Source organism: Medicago sativa, chromosome 8 (genome assembly GCF_051527215.1).
Source record: "Medicago sativa cultivar Bolivia chromosome 8, Bolivia_mono, whole genome shotgun sequence".
Taxonomy (NCBI): domain Eukaryota; kingdom Viridiplantae; phylum Streptophyta; class Magnoliopsida; order Fabales; family Fabaceae; genus Medicago; species Medicago sativa.
Window position 1 is genome coordinate 61,824,562 of NC_140756.1, and position 16,121 is coordinate 61,840,682.

General features: G+C 31.5%; 2 protein-coding genes across 4 annotated transcripts; one reads left to right on the forward strand and one right to left on the reverse strand.

The window, feature by feature from the left end:
- Window positions 1–1,418: 1,418 nt before the first annotated feature.
- LOC146900258 (BTB/POZ domain-containing protein At1g67900-like) lies at window positions 1,419–5,101 on the forward strand. 2 transcript variants are annotated; one of them, XM_085733303.1, is made up of 5 exons: window positions 1,419–1,607; window positions 1,955–2,015; window positions 2,124–2,193; window positions 2,366–3,538; window positions 4,391–5,101. In XM_085733303.1, exons 1-5 carry the CDS (start codon window positions 1,535–1,537, stop codon window positions 4,880–4,882), a joined length of 1,869 nt encoding a protein of 622 aa, XP_085589429.1. In that variant the 5' UTR covers window positions 1,419–1,534; the 3' UTR covers window positions 4,883–5,101. The 2 variants fall into 2 exon arrangements, with proteins under 2 accessions (XP_085589429.1, XP_085589430.1); XM_085733304.1 differs by lacking the exon at window positions 1,419–1,607 and having other exon boundaries at window positions 1,788–2,015.
- A 9,460-nt stretch (window positions 5,102–14,561) lies between these two features.
- Window positions 14,562–15,763, reverse strand: LOC146900259 (uncharacterized). 2 transcript variants are annotated; one of them, XM_085736014.1, is made up of 2 exons: window positions 15,678–15,763; window positions 14,562–15,366 (listed from the first exon to the last, which is right to left on the reverse strand). In XM_085736014.1, the coding sequence occupies exon 2, from the start codon at window positions 15,341–15,343 to the stop codon at window positions 15,026–15,028; it is 318 nt and encodes a 105-aa protein (XP_085592140.1). In that variant the 5' UTR covers window positions 15,344–15,366; window positions 15,678–15,763; the 3' UTR covers window positions 14,562–15,025. The 2 variants fall into 2 exon arrangements, with proteins under 2 accessions (XP_085592140.1, XP_085592139.1); XM_085736013.1 differs by lacking the exon at window positions 15,678–15,763 and adding an exon at window positions 15,498–15,651.
- Window positions 15,764–16,121: the final 358 nt, after the last annotated feature.

Here is a 16,121-nt window from a genome sequence, read left to right on the forward strand (position 1 = left end):
TTTTAATTAGTGGAACGGAGAGCTGATCTCTCACCTAGAGCATGTCATTATTCGATCGAACTGGATAAACAATATTGTGTGTTTTTCTTCCTTGTCCTTCTTCCTTCATATTGTTGGTTTGGTTTATTCGTGATTATTATTGTGTTCCTTTTGATTTGGTTGCTATTGATTTGCCCCACACACCCAATTATTGGTGTGACTTTGTAAGAATTCACAACAAATATAAATTTGCCAAAAACAAAAATATGAATCGGCTAACAAACCCATTACATCTATTCTAATGGCATAAAACAACAAAGTACATAAGCCTACAAATTCGACTATATTGAAGTGTTCAACATACCATGTCTCTAGATCTCTGACGTTGACCACACCAAAATCATTGAATTGTTCTACACAAGATAGAAGATGATATGACAATCTGAACTGAACAAACACCGTAAGAAGACAGAAAAGCAAAACAACACCACGCGCGTAAAACAATACCGCTCTAAGACGACGAAATCACAAAAGAAACAACTAAATAGTTGTGAAAATCAATAATTTAAATATAAAAAAAATGAGGAAAAACGATTTAGAGCGTGATTACGGGTCAACAATTGACTCTAACTCACTCATCTTTTGTGTAGATGAAGGAGAAGAATAATGTTAACTAATTTTTATTTTCTTTTCAAATAGTCTAATGCAGAATCTCACAATTAATTACTTAAAATGTGTATTATTTGAACAACCATTTGTGTGATAACATTTGAGACAACCATAAATTTATAAAATAAAAATAGGTGTTGACACAGAAATTAAAATAATAAAGTGAAAAAATAAAAATATAATGCGAGTTTGAGGAAGAAAATTGTCACAAAAATTAGCACAAAATGGTTATACAAATATCATTTCTCTTTCTTAAATATATGGATACGAGGCCGGAGGAAGCACCAAGTAACATAATGAATAAATAATAGGCCAAATACCTCCCCGGGTCCTTTAAGTTTCATGTTTGTTTCAGATAGATCATTTAAGTTTCTAAGGTTTCAGATAGGTCCTTTAAGTTTCGAGTTTGTTTCGGATAGGTCCTTTAAGTTTCTAAGGTTTCAGATAAGTTCTTTAAGTTTCAAGTTTGTTTCAGATAGGTCATTTCTATCAACCGCCGTTAATATGTCCGTTAAGCCAAACTCGAAACTTAAATGACTTATCTGAAACCTTAGAAACTTAAAAGGACCTATCCGAAACAAACTCGAAACTTAAAGGACCTATTTGAAACCTTAAAAACTTAAAAGACCTATCTGAAACAAACGTGAAACTTAAAGGAGCCATGAAGGTATTTGGCCTAAATAATAACATGGTTTTCTCGGGTTGAATTTTTATATGAATATAAATGATTAACAGAATCCATATTAGGAATGGAAGGGGGTCTAGATGCAACTTACGTAATGTAGTGGAGTAAATTCATTTTTTTTAGTTAGATTATCTCTAATTGTATCAAGATCTTGTTTATTTTGTTAATATAATATTTATATGATTTTGTTACACATATTTTATGGTTGTTGTCCTGCAGTTTGTGTCAAGTACTTTAACAACATGCAACGAATCTATATCTAAACCTGAATCTGGTACAATTGGCATATCACTTTAATCCTTTCTGTTTAAAATATCCAATCATAGCTTATCACAAACTTTCTATAGATTAAAATGAAATAAACTTTAAACTGTTTTATAATCCTAATTTCTATTAATTAACCTTTTCTTTCTGCCACTTCTTATTTAAACCACTTATTACTTTTTGTTCCCACAACCAACTTCTTGTTTTTCTTTCCCTCTTGTCACTTCTATATGTTCTCTCTTCAGAGTTCCTAAAGTTTCCAAGTAATATTCCTAACATTTTATAAAGCTTTACGATAAATTGTTCATAGTGTAGCACATTATTTAACTTAGAACATATTAATAACATTTAACGCAGTCATGAAGTTTATGAAACTAGGATCTCGTCCTGACATCTTCTACACTGAAGACTCAGTCAGGTAATTCACAAACTGATTAATTTTTTTTCTTCCTATTTATATTATAACATATTACATAATAGAAAGTAATAACATTAATTTTTATTTTTATTTTCTTTGTATATTCAGGTTAGTTTCTTCTGAAGTTTCAAGTGATCTTATAATTCAAGTGAAAGGCACTAGATATCTTCTTCACAAGGTTTGTTTCTTGAAACACTTAAAGTTTATGATATTATTTTGTTATAAAGTCAAAATCAATTCCTGCGGAACCAATACTTAAAGTTTATGATATTAATTTAACAATCCCATTTATTTTTTCAGTAAAGTATTGTATACTAAGTATCTAAAAATTTCATGTTGATTCTGTTCAGTTTCCACTGCTATCAAAATGTTTGCATTTACAAAGATTATGTTCGGAGTCACTTGATTCACGAAATCATCAAATAGTACAACTCCCCGATTTTCCTGGCGGAGAAGAAGCATTTGAACTATGTGCGAAATTCTGCTATGGAATAACAATCACTATAAGTTCTTACAACATTGTATCCGCAAGATGTGCCGCGGAATATTTACAAATGACAGAAGATGCAGAAAAAGGTAACTTGATTTACAAGCTTGAAGTTTTCTTCAATTCATGCATACTTCGCGGTTGGAAAGATTCAATTGTGACACTACAAACCACAAAAGCATTGTCTTTATGGTCAGAGGAATTGTCAATTACAAATAGATGCATTGAAGCGATTTCCTCAAAGGTCTTAAAGAGGGTTAGAAATGAAGATGATATATCTTGGAGTGGAACAGAAAGTTTGAGAGATAAATCAGTAAGAAAAAGATGGTGGGGTGAAGATTTAGCAGAATTGAAAATTGATCTTTATTGGAGAATTATGATTGCTTTAAAATCTGATGGAAAAATTCCCTTAAATCTCATCGGTGATGCGTTGAAAATTTATGCATCTAGATGGCTACCAAAAACTGGTTCTGATTCTGATTCAGATTCAAGAAATGAACTAGCATCAAAGTACAGTTTGCTTTTAGAATCAATAGTGAATTTGCTTCCATCTGCAAAAGGTGTTGTTTCTTGTAGCTTCCTTCTCAAGCTTTTGAAAGTTGCCAATGATTTGAAAGCTTTTTCGTCTTTAAAGATCGAATTGGTTAAAAGGGTTGGACTTCAATTCGAGGAAGTAACAGTGAATGATCTTATGATGGTTTATGATGTGGATTTGGTGATGAACATATTGGAAGAGTTTATGTTGCAATTAAGTCTAAGTCCATCAACTAGTCCTCAAAGATCAAGGTTCGCTTTTGAACGGAGGTCACGTTCAGCTGAGAATGTTGATTTTGAATTGCAAGAGAGTAGAAGATCTTCTTCAGTTTCACATAGCTCAAAGTTGAAGGTGGCTAAGCTTGTTGATAAGTATCTTCAAGAAGTTGCTAAGGATGTGAATTTGCCTCTGGATAAGTTTGTTGCTATTGCTGAAACTGTACCTGAATTTGCAAGATGTGATCATGATGATCTATACAGTGCTATTGATACTTATCTCAAGGTAAATATTTGAAGAAGAAAATCTGTTATGTTTTCAAGATTAATTCATTGTTGTTTACTAATAGAAATTTATGAAGCACCGACATATAAATACCGGTAATAATTTGAGAAAATATAAGTGAATATATGCAATCACAAATGCCAAAGCCTTGTTAATGTTACACACTGATATGGGCCGGATACTCAGACATGTCTTCAATCTGAAGTGTCGGTGCTACATAGAAAGAGGAGGAAAAAAACAAGAAAAACTGTAGCCACAATATGTTTCATTTGTGGGACAGAATTAGTAGATAAGCAACTCAACCTTAAAGTATTGTCTTTATCATCTTTTTCCTGGTTTAGGTGCAGGCTGACCCACTAGAAGTTAAGTTTTATTGCTAGTAGTTTTCCCTCCAACCAAACTTTCCTGTTAGATTTTGACCATTTATGCATCTAACAATGATTGAAGTTTGGACGACTCATATTCTCAAATAACAAAATAGGAATATGAGTCGTCCGAATAATCATCTAACAACCAAGATATGTAATCTGGATGTTGTAGATAGCTCATCCGATGTGAGACTCTTAACACACCTAGGATACGACATTTAGACTTTATAAAGTACCATATCTTGAGCATGACCCAAGTTACCCGATTGCGTGTCCTAATCCTGAATAAGCTTTGATACCATCATTAAATTTAGATCGTGTCCGACTCAACCTACAAAATCATCAGTTTGTAAAAAGAGTAGCATGTCCCACTTTTTGACACATTTCCACACCATATTTCTTCCGACATGAGACTCTTAACACGATGTTTTATCAGTTCTTCAGTTTCACTACATTTTTTAATTTGTTTGTCTAAAATTTTCAGGCTCATCCGGAACTCGACAAAACCGAAAGGAAAAGACTATGTAGACCTCTAGACTGCAAAAAACTCTCAATTTCATCATGTATGCATGCTGCACAGAACGAGCTACTTCCACTAAGACTTGTTGTCCAAGTTCTCTTCTTTGAGCAAGCTAGAGCTGCATCAAATGGTGGCAAAGTCACCAACATATCAAGCAACATTAAAGCATTACTCACTTCTTATGGAATTGACTCATCAAAACATGCAGCACAATTAAGCACAAGTACAAGTATACATGCTAGTGATAATTGGAGTGTTAATGGATTAAACTCACCAAAGAACACAACTCTTAGGATGAAACTAGCTGAGGATGATTTAGATGAGAATAATGATTTGGCAATCAATGGAACTGGTAGAAGTTCTAGATTTAAAGGTTTTTGTTCACTTCCTACTAAACCTAAAAGAATGTTTAGTAAGTTGTGGTCTACCAATAGAAGCACAACTCAAAAGAATTAAGTGATTTTTTTTTCTTTCAAATTTTTCAGTATGGGAATGGTAAATTATTAAATTTAGGGGGTAAAATATTATACTGTATTTATTTTTTTTTTTTGTTGTAAAAGGCTTTGTATCTTTTAGGGTAAATCAATGCATCTAAATGTGCATTGTTCATGTAATATATTGTATAGTGATATGAAATGAGATTTTCTCTACATTAGAGGAAATCTCCTTGGTAAATCTCATATGTGGTTGCGAGTACTAAGTTATTTATCTTTATGAATTTGATTCCAACGGATTAGTCGTATACTCGTATTTAACTATAAATTTCTCTAATGAAAATCGCGATACAAACCACAATGCAACTGCAAATGTGATTTCATCTTAAGTATAAATGACGGTCTGGTACCAAGGTTGTGATCATGTTATCGATTTTTTTTAATGCCTCCACAATTATGATTACAATTTACAACCACATGATCAATATTTAACCGTTAGTTTCTATAATATCAAAGATGGTCACAGTTTTATCTCAAGTGTAAGTGATGAATAGTAGGGTCTAAGGTTTTAAATTGTGATCTACAACTTCAATTGCGTCCAAAGTATAATGGATTTTAACGTCTCTCCAAAGACTTAGCAATTTTAACTGCATCAAAATTTAAAACCGGTAGGGCCATTGTGCTGTCTTTGTCTATGATCCAGCAACACGTGGCTATGTTCATATGGGCCATATCATTTCACTGGGTCCCAACTTTGTTACAAATATATTCTTTCTTGGTACATTTTCACAAGTGTGACAAAACAATATTGTAATTATTTTTGTCTTGTTTATCTGTATCCACGAATATAATATCGTCCTTACTGAATAATTAAGGTTATGCATGCGCCTTGTTTTTGTTTCTTATAAGCAGAGATATGTAATTGACCATCGTGTGTGGAACAATATTCAATGTGCTATTATTGGTAGCAAAATTATGTGCATTACAATTTACAAACCCGACCAAAAAGCAGAACAAGTAAACAAGAAAGAATAAGATCTATCGTTGGTAAGATATGTTTTGCTTCTAAGTGGTATTTTATTGAAACAATGACAATAGATAAGCACTTGGTGTGTCTATGATGATCTACATTACTCGCTATTTGTTCCATACCGACATAAGTCGAAAATAGATCTCCTATAGGGTGAAGCAGCTGTGTGAACTGTTAGATTTATGAAGTAATAGTTAGCAAACATTAAACCTAAAAGATAAAAAGACAAGTTGCAAGTACAAACCCGTCAAAAGGGTTTCCGTAATCTAGCAGAAAATAGGGAAAAGTTATATGTAATTTGATTGAATGAAAAGCTACCTCTTATGCTACAACGGCTAAAATTAAATATTAGGGAAATAACAAAATCTAATAGGCCGAAAATCCAAACAGAAAAATAATAAAAGTGGGCTAAATATTAAAATCCGGTTTTGGGTTTTAAGATGATTTCGGATGGCTAAAAATGTCCATACCTTATGGCAAAGCAATGTGTTCTACTCGTGGGCAGATTTCCTTTTCGAAAAGATATATTTCGAGTCATTCAAATACCAGATGTCAAATCTGCACCATTTTCATTGAGCATTTCTTACACGCCACTTCATCTTCAATACGTCCAGCTAGTCGTCCTACATCAATTTAGAAAAAGACTCTAAATTTAATTGTCTCTACGGCTGCACCACCATGTATCTACATTTATTCTTTTTGGTGTCAATTATAAGAAACCTTAACAAAATTACTAAGAAAAAGTCCAAAAATTATTGTAGCCATGAAACTCATAACACCCTGCGTAATTTTCTCATATTTATGTTAATTATTTAGGTATTTAGTTGACTTCTTAATTGAAATAGATTTATTATATGGATGTCATTTTCAACCTCTTTTACACTCAAATCTGTTAAGTATTAATTAATCAAAGTTTTCAATGTTTTGCATAATTATTGGGTTGAATTATGTCCCTAAAGACCAGTTACTAGTTAGTTCAATCTCACTAACTGAAATCAACCCTCTAGGTTGTGAAAGAACTAAACCTTTTGAAATTCAACAAATTCATAAAGCATATAATAGAATATACTCTTTAGTGGCGAACTGAAAGTGGTGGTCACGATCATCATTGTTTCAATCATGATCATTATTCATCATAGTTTCATTGACCATGACTAACTATTTTATGAGCATGCTTGCATGAATTTCCTCTCATATATCATTCATCAATACTGCTTGATATGATTAGAATCAACTAAATTTTGTACGTACATAGTTAGCATGTTACTTTTAAAATTCCTTTTGATTTTGTTTGCTACTCTTGCTTTTGCTCATATTGGGTGTGGTTGACAAGTCATAATGGGAGTTTCTATCAAATTAGTGTGGTTTATTAGAAGGAAAGATAAAGGATTTTAGTTAGATATATTATATTTGATTATGAAAGATTTCTCGTTCAATTATTGACTGAAAAAAATATTCACCGATTAATTATAAAGTTTTCATGATATTGGTCTTTAGCAGAAAAGGATTTTCACAACAAATATAATTTTCCTTTGTAGAGGCAAACAAGAGCTTGAACGCAACGGTAGAGTTGTTGTCTCGTGACTGAAAGGTTGGATTCAAGTCCTGCAAAAGGGTAATTGTGTACAAAACATCAAAATGATGGACTCCTCCCTAAATCTTGCGTGCGTATGTGGATGCTTTAGAGCACCAGCCTGTCTTTATTTTTGTTTTGGTGGCCGGGGTTTGAACCCAAACCTTGCATATATTATGCATTGTTCCTACCAACTGAGTTAAGTTCACGAAGACTATTTTTTTATTTGTAGAGGCAAAATATCTCTCATTATTTAGCTCCTAAGGACATGGGAGAAATTTTAATGGTAAAGGTGGCAGAGTGCAAGTGACCCTTTCAAGTTAGTGATGAAATTAAAAGTGTATAGATTCTATTTATACTTGCACCATAAGTCATTGGCTACTTGCTATACAAGTCAACTAGTTACCATTCTAATTAAATGCTTGAATTACTTTTCGACATGGCATTCAGATTCACTAGTATTTACCTGTTTTTTATAACAAAACTTTAGGGTGAAAATGGTGCCTTAGTCCAAGGCAGGTCAACCTCGTATATTTTAAAAATGAGAAGAAAAAAAAAAGTAATTTATATTTTGTTCAATGTATTTAAAATATTTTAGACTACTTTCTCTCTGCCTCTGAATCAAATCTTGCATGGGTGACAAAACTGAGTGAGGAGAGATTTTGTAGATTTCTTCATTTTCTAATTGCCCATTGTTCCATTTTTATTATTAATTTGAAATCAAACTATTCAAAGAAATGTCTTGGAAGCTCTGTTTCTGATCATGTTCACCAACAGTATTATTCAATGAACACACCAAAGCAATATTCAAGGGTTTCTGTAATTAATTGGTTGTTTAATAATTTAATCACCGGATAGTGATATCGAGATTGTATTATTTCCGATTGCATGTGTGCTTTTTGAGTTTTGAGACTTATTAGCATCCACATTGTTGTATTTTGTCCTCAATATATTCCGTGTGGAGAAGTGGGGTGTCAGGAGTTCGAACTCCTTCCCTTGCATAAATTATGCAATATCCATATCAACTGAGTTAAGTTCACGGGGATAATTTGCAATGTCCATTCACAAATTTTTTTGGCATTTCCTTTTACTTTTTATATAGGCCAGGTTTTCATGAGGGCATTTTTTTTTATTTTTCTAAGACTCATAACTTTTAAAAAAATTTATTATCTTGACACTTTTATTTGACGCATTCATTCATTTGCTATATAAGTATTTGTTAGATCAAGATTAGATGATCTAGATTTTAATGTTCTTTTAAATCAAAATACCGAGTTAAAAATCTATATTATCCAATCTCGATTCAACGATTGTGGCTGGACCAACTACGTGAATGCGTCAAGTTCATGGCTGCAAGGATTCCATGTCCAACTTTCCAAGACTTTCTTCTCAAGTTGCAAGTTGGAGGGAAGGGAATCTTGTGGGACCAACAAAAAGTGTTATTTCCCTCCTCTTTATTCATCAATCAAACAAAGGAAAAGTTTTTTAAAACTGTATTTCCGCCCTTGTTTTCTTTCCAATGAAAATCAATTGTTCTGAACAATGTGTACAACTCAAAAGTTTTAATTATATTTTAGTAGTTCATCTCAAAGTACAATTCGTCTAAGAAATTTGGCATTTTTTTTATCCTAGAAACTATAAAAGGCCAAAAATACATGTAAAGAGAGCTGAAAAAAAAAACACGAATTGCCAAATTCATTTCTAGTTTCGGAATCAATAAGAATGTGACATAGACTTCCTTTTAATTACAACAATATACTATTATGTTCCATAAACACCACAAAGACAACCATAATTAAATAAAAGAAAATTGTATGCAATGATAGACATAACATAACACGTCTAAGACTAGACAATTATTCAGAACAAAAGTAACCATATAATTACCGAATAATAAATAATAATATTGAACATTCAGTTGAACATAAGATTAATGGATTTGATCTTGTCACCATCAACAATAGAACCATGACCTAATCATAATTTCCAAGCTACAAATAAGTCTGATCAAAGTAAATCAAGCTCATATAGCACCATAAGTGTTCAGATGGTATCCTGCAATTAGGACAGGTAAACAAGCAGGGGTCGAGAAGGGAGCTGGAGCGGGATTCAATTTCCATGTGAGAAGGCATTGGTAACAGAAGTGGTGATTGTAGTTCACAGGGACTGCGACTAGTTTTACGGGGTTTCTCCTAAGAATCGCCTCACTTAGGCAAATACCACACTTAAAAGAGACAACATCATGACTTAGTCCGCATAGAGGACCCAATTTGCAGTAGCTAAAGTTAAGGCACCGCAAAACACCCAAAACAATAATAATTAGCTAAAGGATGAAAATATGATTTTCTAAATATCATTCAGTCATATATTATGAATATAGTAGTTGTGATCTATTAGGAAACTAAAAAAACTGATGTATAGGAAACTAAATTGTGTAATTCACACTTAAGATACCATTTTGTTTTGCTATACAATCGACCATGTAAGAAGATGAACTATAACTATACAAGGAAAGGATATACAGAAAAATGGGAATGCTATAGTACACCCACTTAATAATATTATTACATGTAAGAAGATGAACTATACAAGGAAAGATACCATTACTTCCTGCCATACAATCAACCATGTAATAAGATGGACTATACAAGGAAAAGATATACAGAAAAAGAAGTGAAGACTGGATAATCAGCAACTCTTACCAGTGTGAGTGTTTATGTTTGATAGCTAAATAACTTTTTTATCGCTAAATTATTATTTTTAATGACACTAACAACAATCTTTATTATAGAAAAAGTTGTTGTTTAAGGGTATAATTAGAATAATGAAAAAATAAGTATAGATACACTCATCTAGTTTGTTACACTTTTTAAATTATAAAGGAAAAAAATCGACATTTATGTTTGTTACACTTTTATTTTAATATTTAAATTTATTCTTATAATTGGAATAACAAAGAAGTCATCCCAAAAGAGCCGAAATAGGCTATTTTCTTTATATACTAGCGAAAAGACGGTCACTCACGAGCCCGTCTTTTCGCTCTTTTTACTGCGCTAACGCGTGTAAATTATGAAATGTATTTTATATGAAGTTTTTCTTTTGATTAAAATTATAAGTACAAATATTTGTGACTTTCAAATTGTAACAAACCCAAGAAACCATGTTCATCTTTATCAATAACAACGGTAATTTAACAAATATAATATAAATCCTTATCTTTTTTAATACCACCAAAAGTATAACATTAAGATAGGAAAATTTGTTTAAGGGTATAATTGAAATTTTAAATAATTCAACACAAAATCCCTACCCCCTTCATATATAATATTTATAATATTGTTCGTGTTGTAGTGAGATATTTCCTATTTTAATGGAATTTAATTTTTTTAATTAAAATTTAAAATAATATTATTAAAGGATAAAATAGTAAATAAAATAGTTTAAATGAAGGGTTAAATATGTAATGAAAAATCCAACCCAAACTTATGTATTTTAAGCTTATTTTCTTTATATATAGTATAGATAAACTATTAATATCATGATTTAAATAAAATTTACAATAAATTTGTAGTTCTAACATATATAATGTTCATTCTCATATGACATGCATGACTCAAGGATTCATATTTAATACACAAAGAGTGAGGAAGATATGCATTCTTTGAAATATATATCGGTGGTTCGTGCATGTAGTTGACAATGTTGTTTGTGATTGAAATGCATGACTCCAAGAGTTGTCTTTAATTCATGAAAATGAGATAAAATCAATTATGTGTGATTTATCTAATATCCAAAACTGATTTTACTTTATTTTAAAGTCAATGATAAATTAACTGTGTGTTTTTTATCTTTTGTTTAATTAATAAACCATGTATTATCCAAAGTTTGGTAGATTTATCGGTTCAACTTTTTAAATGTTGTAGTAACTAAATTTCTCAGCATGATTTAAATTACTTACACTATAGGTAATTAACCAAAAAAGACAGGCACTTTTTATTGAGCCAAATTTTTAAAAATTATGAACGGTGTTTTTATGAAATTTTGATTTTGATTCAAAGTATAATTGTAAATGATTGTTACTTTCAAATTATAACAAACCAAACTAAATTCATATTTTTTTAATGACACCGACAACAATCATCTATACTTCTATACTATCTATAAAGAAAATAACTCATTTCAGCTCTTTAGGGCTGACTTTTTCTCTTTCCAAAATTGCCCTTAATTTTTAATACAAATAACACATGTAACAAATAGATAAGAATAAATTTAAATATTAAAACGACAACAATCATCTATACTATCTATAAAGAAAATAACTCATTTTAGCTCTTTAGGGCTGACCTTTTCTCTTTCCAAAAATGCACTTAATTTTTAATACAAATAACACATGTAACAAATAGAGATAAGAATAAATTTAAATATTAAAAAAATGTAACAAACATGATATGAATATATATATATATATATATATATATATATATATATATATATGTCTAGTTTTTTTTTCTTTATCATTTAAAAAGTGTAACAAACTAGATGAGTATATTTATACTTACTTTTTCATTATCGCAATTATACACTTAAACAACTTTTTATATAATAAAGATTGATGTTGGTGTCATTAAAAAAAAATAGCTATAAAAAAAATAGATTATATTTGTTTGTTATATTATTTGTGTCATTGGAATAAGTAATCATGATTAGTTCGGTATCATTAAAAAAAATACGGTTCATAATTTTCAAACGTTAGCGTAACAAATCGAACTTTAGCATTCAAAGGAAATGAGAAATGGAATAGGATTAATCACTCACAAAGGACTTTAATTAGCTCTCATCTTTGTTTTTTTTTTTTTTTTTGAAAGGAAGCTCTCATCTTTGTTAAAATTTCCAAATACGCATTTTCTTCATGATGAGATATAATTCAATCTTTCTGCATGAATTCTCTAATAATCTCTAGTTCTTTAGCGCAATAATGAATTTGAAACATTCCTCCTTTGACCAACTGAATATTATTGATCTATTTGCTTGTCAATCAATTTAAAATTTAATTAAGATTATTTATTTAAAATATTAATATAAAATATAGGGTTAAATAAGTTTTTGTTCATTATAAATATATTAAATTTTGCTTTTAGTTCTCATAAAAAAGTGATATGTTTTAGTCTCTATAAAATTTTGCAACGTAAAGTTTTAGTCTTAGTTAAATTTAAATTTGTTTACTTATGATTAAACTTTTAAATTTTTGAATGACTTTTTGTAGGCATGCTTAGAGCCTATAAAATATTATTTCACAAAAATTTATAATTTTATACATTAAATGAATTAAATATGAATTTTTAAACTTTCAAAAAATTGAAGATAAAATTAATTAAAATTTGGACTTAAAAAATCATATTTTGATATTATAGGGATTAAACCTTTTTTACATTTCTTATTGTTACTAGTGTTCAGACGGACACGGACCCGTCTCTTTGCTCTATATATTGCTCTAATTCGTATAAATTACAAACAATAATTTTTTTATGAAACAGTGATCAAAATTATTTTGATTTTAATTATAATTATAGTTATAGATAATGAATATTTTGTCGATTTGCCGCTTGCGGCCTCCCACCATGAAACCTTTTTATTTGGGTGGTGCGATGAGTGGCGTTGGGCCCTCCGCACCATCTTTCCCTCAGATCTACCGCTCGGTCAGTGGGTTTCCCTCTTCGTTCCTCCGTTCCATATCTCCTCCTTCAAGATCCGGCGATTCAACACGTCTTCTCCATGTCGTTTTACGTCGTCGTTTGAAGGTGGATGTTGGTAAGCTTCTGCGTTTTGGTTGGGGTTTCAAGGTTCGGAGCCGAGTTGGTCGGTTTGGGGTTTTTTGGCCGACTGCTGTTCGTGCTCTTTTCGGATTCAAGATGGGTTGGTTCACTGTTGTCATGGTGCATCTTGCCATTCATATCTGATCAGACTCGAATTTCGTTGTTTGGTCGGTTTCGCACTGTGTTGTTGTTGATGTTTGTTTCGTGCTTTTGCGTATTATCGTTTTGTGTTGTTGTTTGATGTTCATTTCGTGCTTTTGTGTGTTTCTGGTACGAGATTGGGTGGTGGCATCGGATGTGGCTTTTTTGCGGTGGTTTGGTTGCTTAAACTCGAAAGGGTTTGGTTATTTTAACCCGAAAGGGTTGTTTGGTTTCTTTGAAATCGGTTGAATTGGTGTCCATGTGCTTGATTATCTGATATTCCATGTTTGTTGAGATTTGCAGGTCTCAAGACTAAGGGCTGCCTCTTCTCTGATATTTATTATCCATCTCAGTGTTACGATTGAGATTGGACTGTTATGCTCGAAAGAGCTATTATGCCTGCTGCGTTGTTCAGGAGGTTGCTGGTATGTGGATCGTGATACCGTGTTGGCAGTCGATCCATACGCCAATTGTGAACCTGGTTGATCCTACGGACGCTCACTCTTCACCTTTTTGTTATCTGGTTTCGTTCCCGTACGCGGGTTCGCCAGGTAGCGCTTGCGAGGAATGTTTGTTTTGTTAGGATTGATTAGGTTGGTCCACCTGGTTTGTATTTTCATGTTGTATACCCTATTGGGATGTACCTGGGTCAGGTTTTATGTCCCCCTCAGTCTCTGTATCTCGTTTTTTATTTATCTATTCTCCTTTTTGCCTAAAAAATAAAAAAAAATGAATATTTTGTCTTTTCATATTGTAACAAATTATACTTATCTTTGTCCTCGTGAGCTTAACTCATTTGGTAGAGATAATGCATTATATATGCAAGGTTTGCGGTTCAAACCCCGGCCACCACCAAAAAAAATTGGTAAGAAAAGTTTTTTAAAATTGTATTTCCATCCTTGGTTTCTTTCCAATGAGAATCAATTGTTCTAAACAATGTGTACAACTCACAAATTTTAATTTAATTATATTTTAGTAGTTCATCTCAAAGTACAATTCGTCTAAGAAATTTAGCATTTTTTATCCTAGAACCTATAAAAGGCCAAAAAATACATGTAAAGAAAGCTGGAAAAAAAAACACGAATTGCCAAATTCAAAAGGCCAAAAAATACATGTAAAGAGAGCTGGAAAAAAAAAACACGAATTGCCAAATTCATTTCTAGTTTCAGAATCAATGTGAATGTGACATAGGATTACTTCCTTTTAATTATTCTATTATGTTCCATAAACACACAAAGACAAACATAAATAAAAGAAAATTGTATGCAATAATACACATAACATAACACATATAAGACTAAACAATTATACAGAACAAAAGTAACTATATAGTTACTGAATAAATAATAATATTGAATATTCAATTGAACATACTCCCTCCGTCCCGGAATAACTGACCCATTTTCTAAAAAAAAGTGTCCCAAAATAATTGACCCATTTCAATTTTCAATACAACTTTCATCATTCCCAATACAATATAACACTAAATATTACTACTTTTATCATTCCCAATACAATATATTCCACTTTCCCCTTTATTTTTACACTTTTCTTAATCTGTGTGAAAAACCAAAGTAGGTCAATTATACCGGGACGGAGGTAGTAACACTAATGAATCCGATCCTTGTCACCGCCAACAATTGAATCATGACCTATAGTAGATGTCTGATCAGGGATTGATTCTGGCTCTATGCTTTTGGTCTTTTGAAGACTAGGAGTACGATGAAGCCTACAACGAAAAGAACCAGGATGTGTTGTTGGTGAACATAGACAATTGGTTTTGGTCATACTAGGTTGTCTCATAAGACCACCTTGTCCCATATTTGAACCCCCTTGTAACTCTACCCCTATAGTACTTGACATAGCTTCACTCCTTGATTGAATCTCCACTTTCATTTCCTTGTTTGTAATTTGCTCATTTTCCATGCTTAATTCCACTCCTTATGTACCTAATAATTGGATACTATTGTATTATGTAAAAAAAAAAAAAAAATGGACACTATTTTTTGGAAATTGAAGTTTTGTATAATTGAGGAAATGAAACTAATGCAATGAAACTATATATAATTGAGGACCTTACCTTAAGAAAGTGTCTAGAAGAGCCAATCAAATGGGGTTAGGAAGAGACAGAAAGAAAAAAAAGTAGATATGCATGTAAGATACAAACAATGTGAATTAAAATCTAGATCAATATATAACACAAAAGTTTGCTTTATTTCTATGTCACGGGTTTGATAATCAATTCAATTAATTCCCTTACCTATATTTTGATCACTTTTGGATTTTTAACAACTGGCAACAAGAAATTATATCTAGCTACTAGAGCCACCTGTCATTTAATCTATATTTCTTGTGATGTTGCATTGTATTAGGCCTCTAAATAATGAATGATGAACACCAATGGTTTTAGGTCCCACCATTGTGATGGCATATATTCGAGTGGGAGTCAATTATTCTTATAGCTTAAAAATTGATGTGAATCTCAACTTGCAATTTAGAATTTATGGATACCTTGATGGATAAGATGCCTTATTGCCTTGTTATTGTTATACAGTTATATCATTATTCAATGTTTGCAACGAAGACAGATAAGAACATTGATGAATTTATGATAACTAAGACCACTTTGTCTTTAAGGGGTTCATTTTATATTGATGTCGTTTTGAAGATTTGGCGTGTGTTAACATGCATGCTAGGGCAAGGG

What these genes read in the sequence shown, in the direction of transcription:
- LOC146900258 (XM_085733303.1), top strand. Translation starts at nt 1,535, where the DNA reads ATGGTTGTTGTCCTGCAGTTTGTGTCAAGTACTTTAACAACATGCAAC. An exon ending in CTAGATATCTTCTTCACAAG is followed by an intron (nt 2,194 to 2,365) that starts GTTTGTTTCTTG and finishes GATTCTGTTCAG; the next exon opens with TTTCCACTGCTATCAAAATG. An exon ending in CTATTGATACTTATCTCAAG is followed by an intron (nt 3,539 to 4,390) that starts GTAAATATTTGA and finishes TAAAATTTTCAG; the next exon opens with GCTCATCCGGAACTCGACAA.
- LOC146900259 (XM_085736014.1), bottom strand. Translation starts at nt 15,343, where the DNA reads ATGGAAAATGAGCAAATTACAAACAAGGAAATGAAAGTGGAGATTCAA.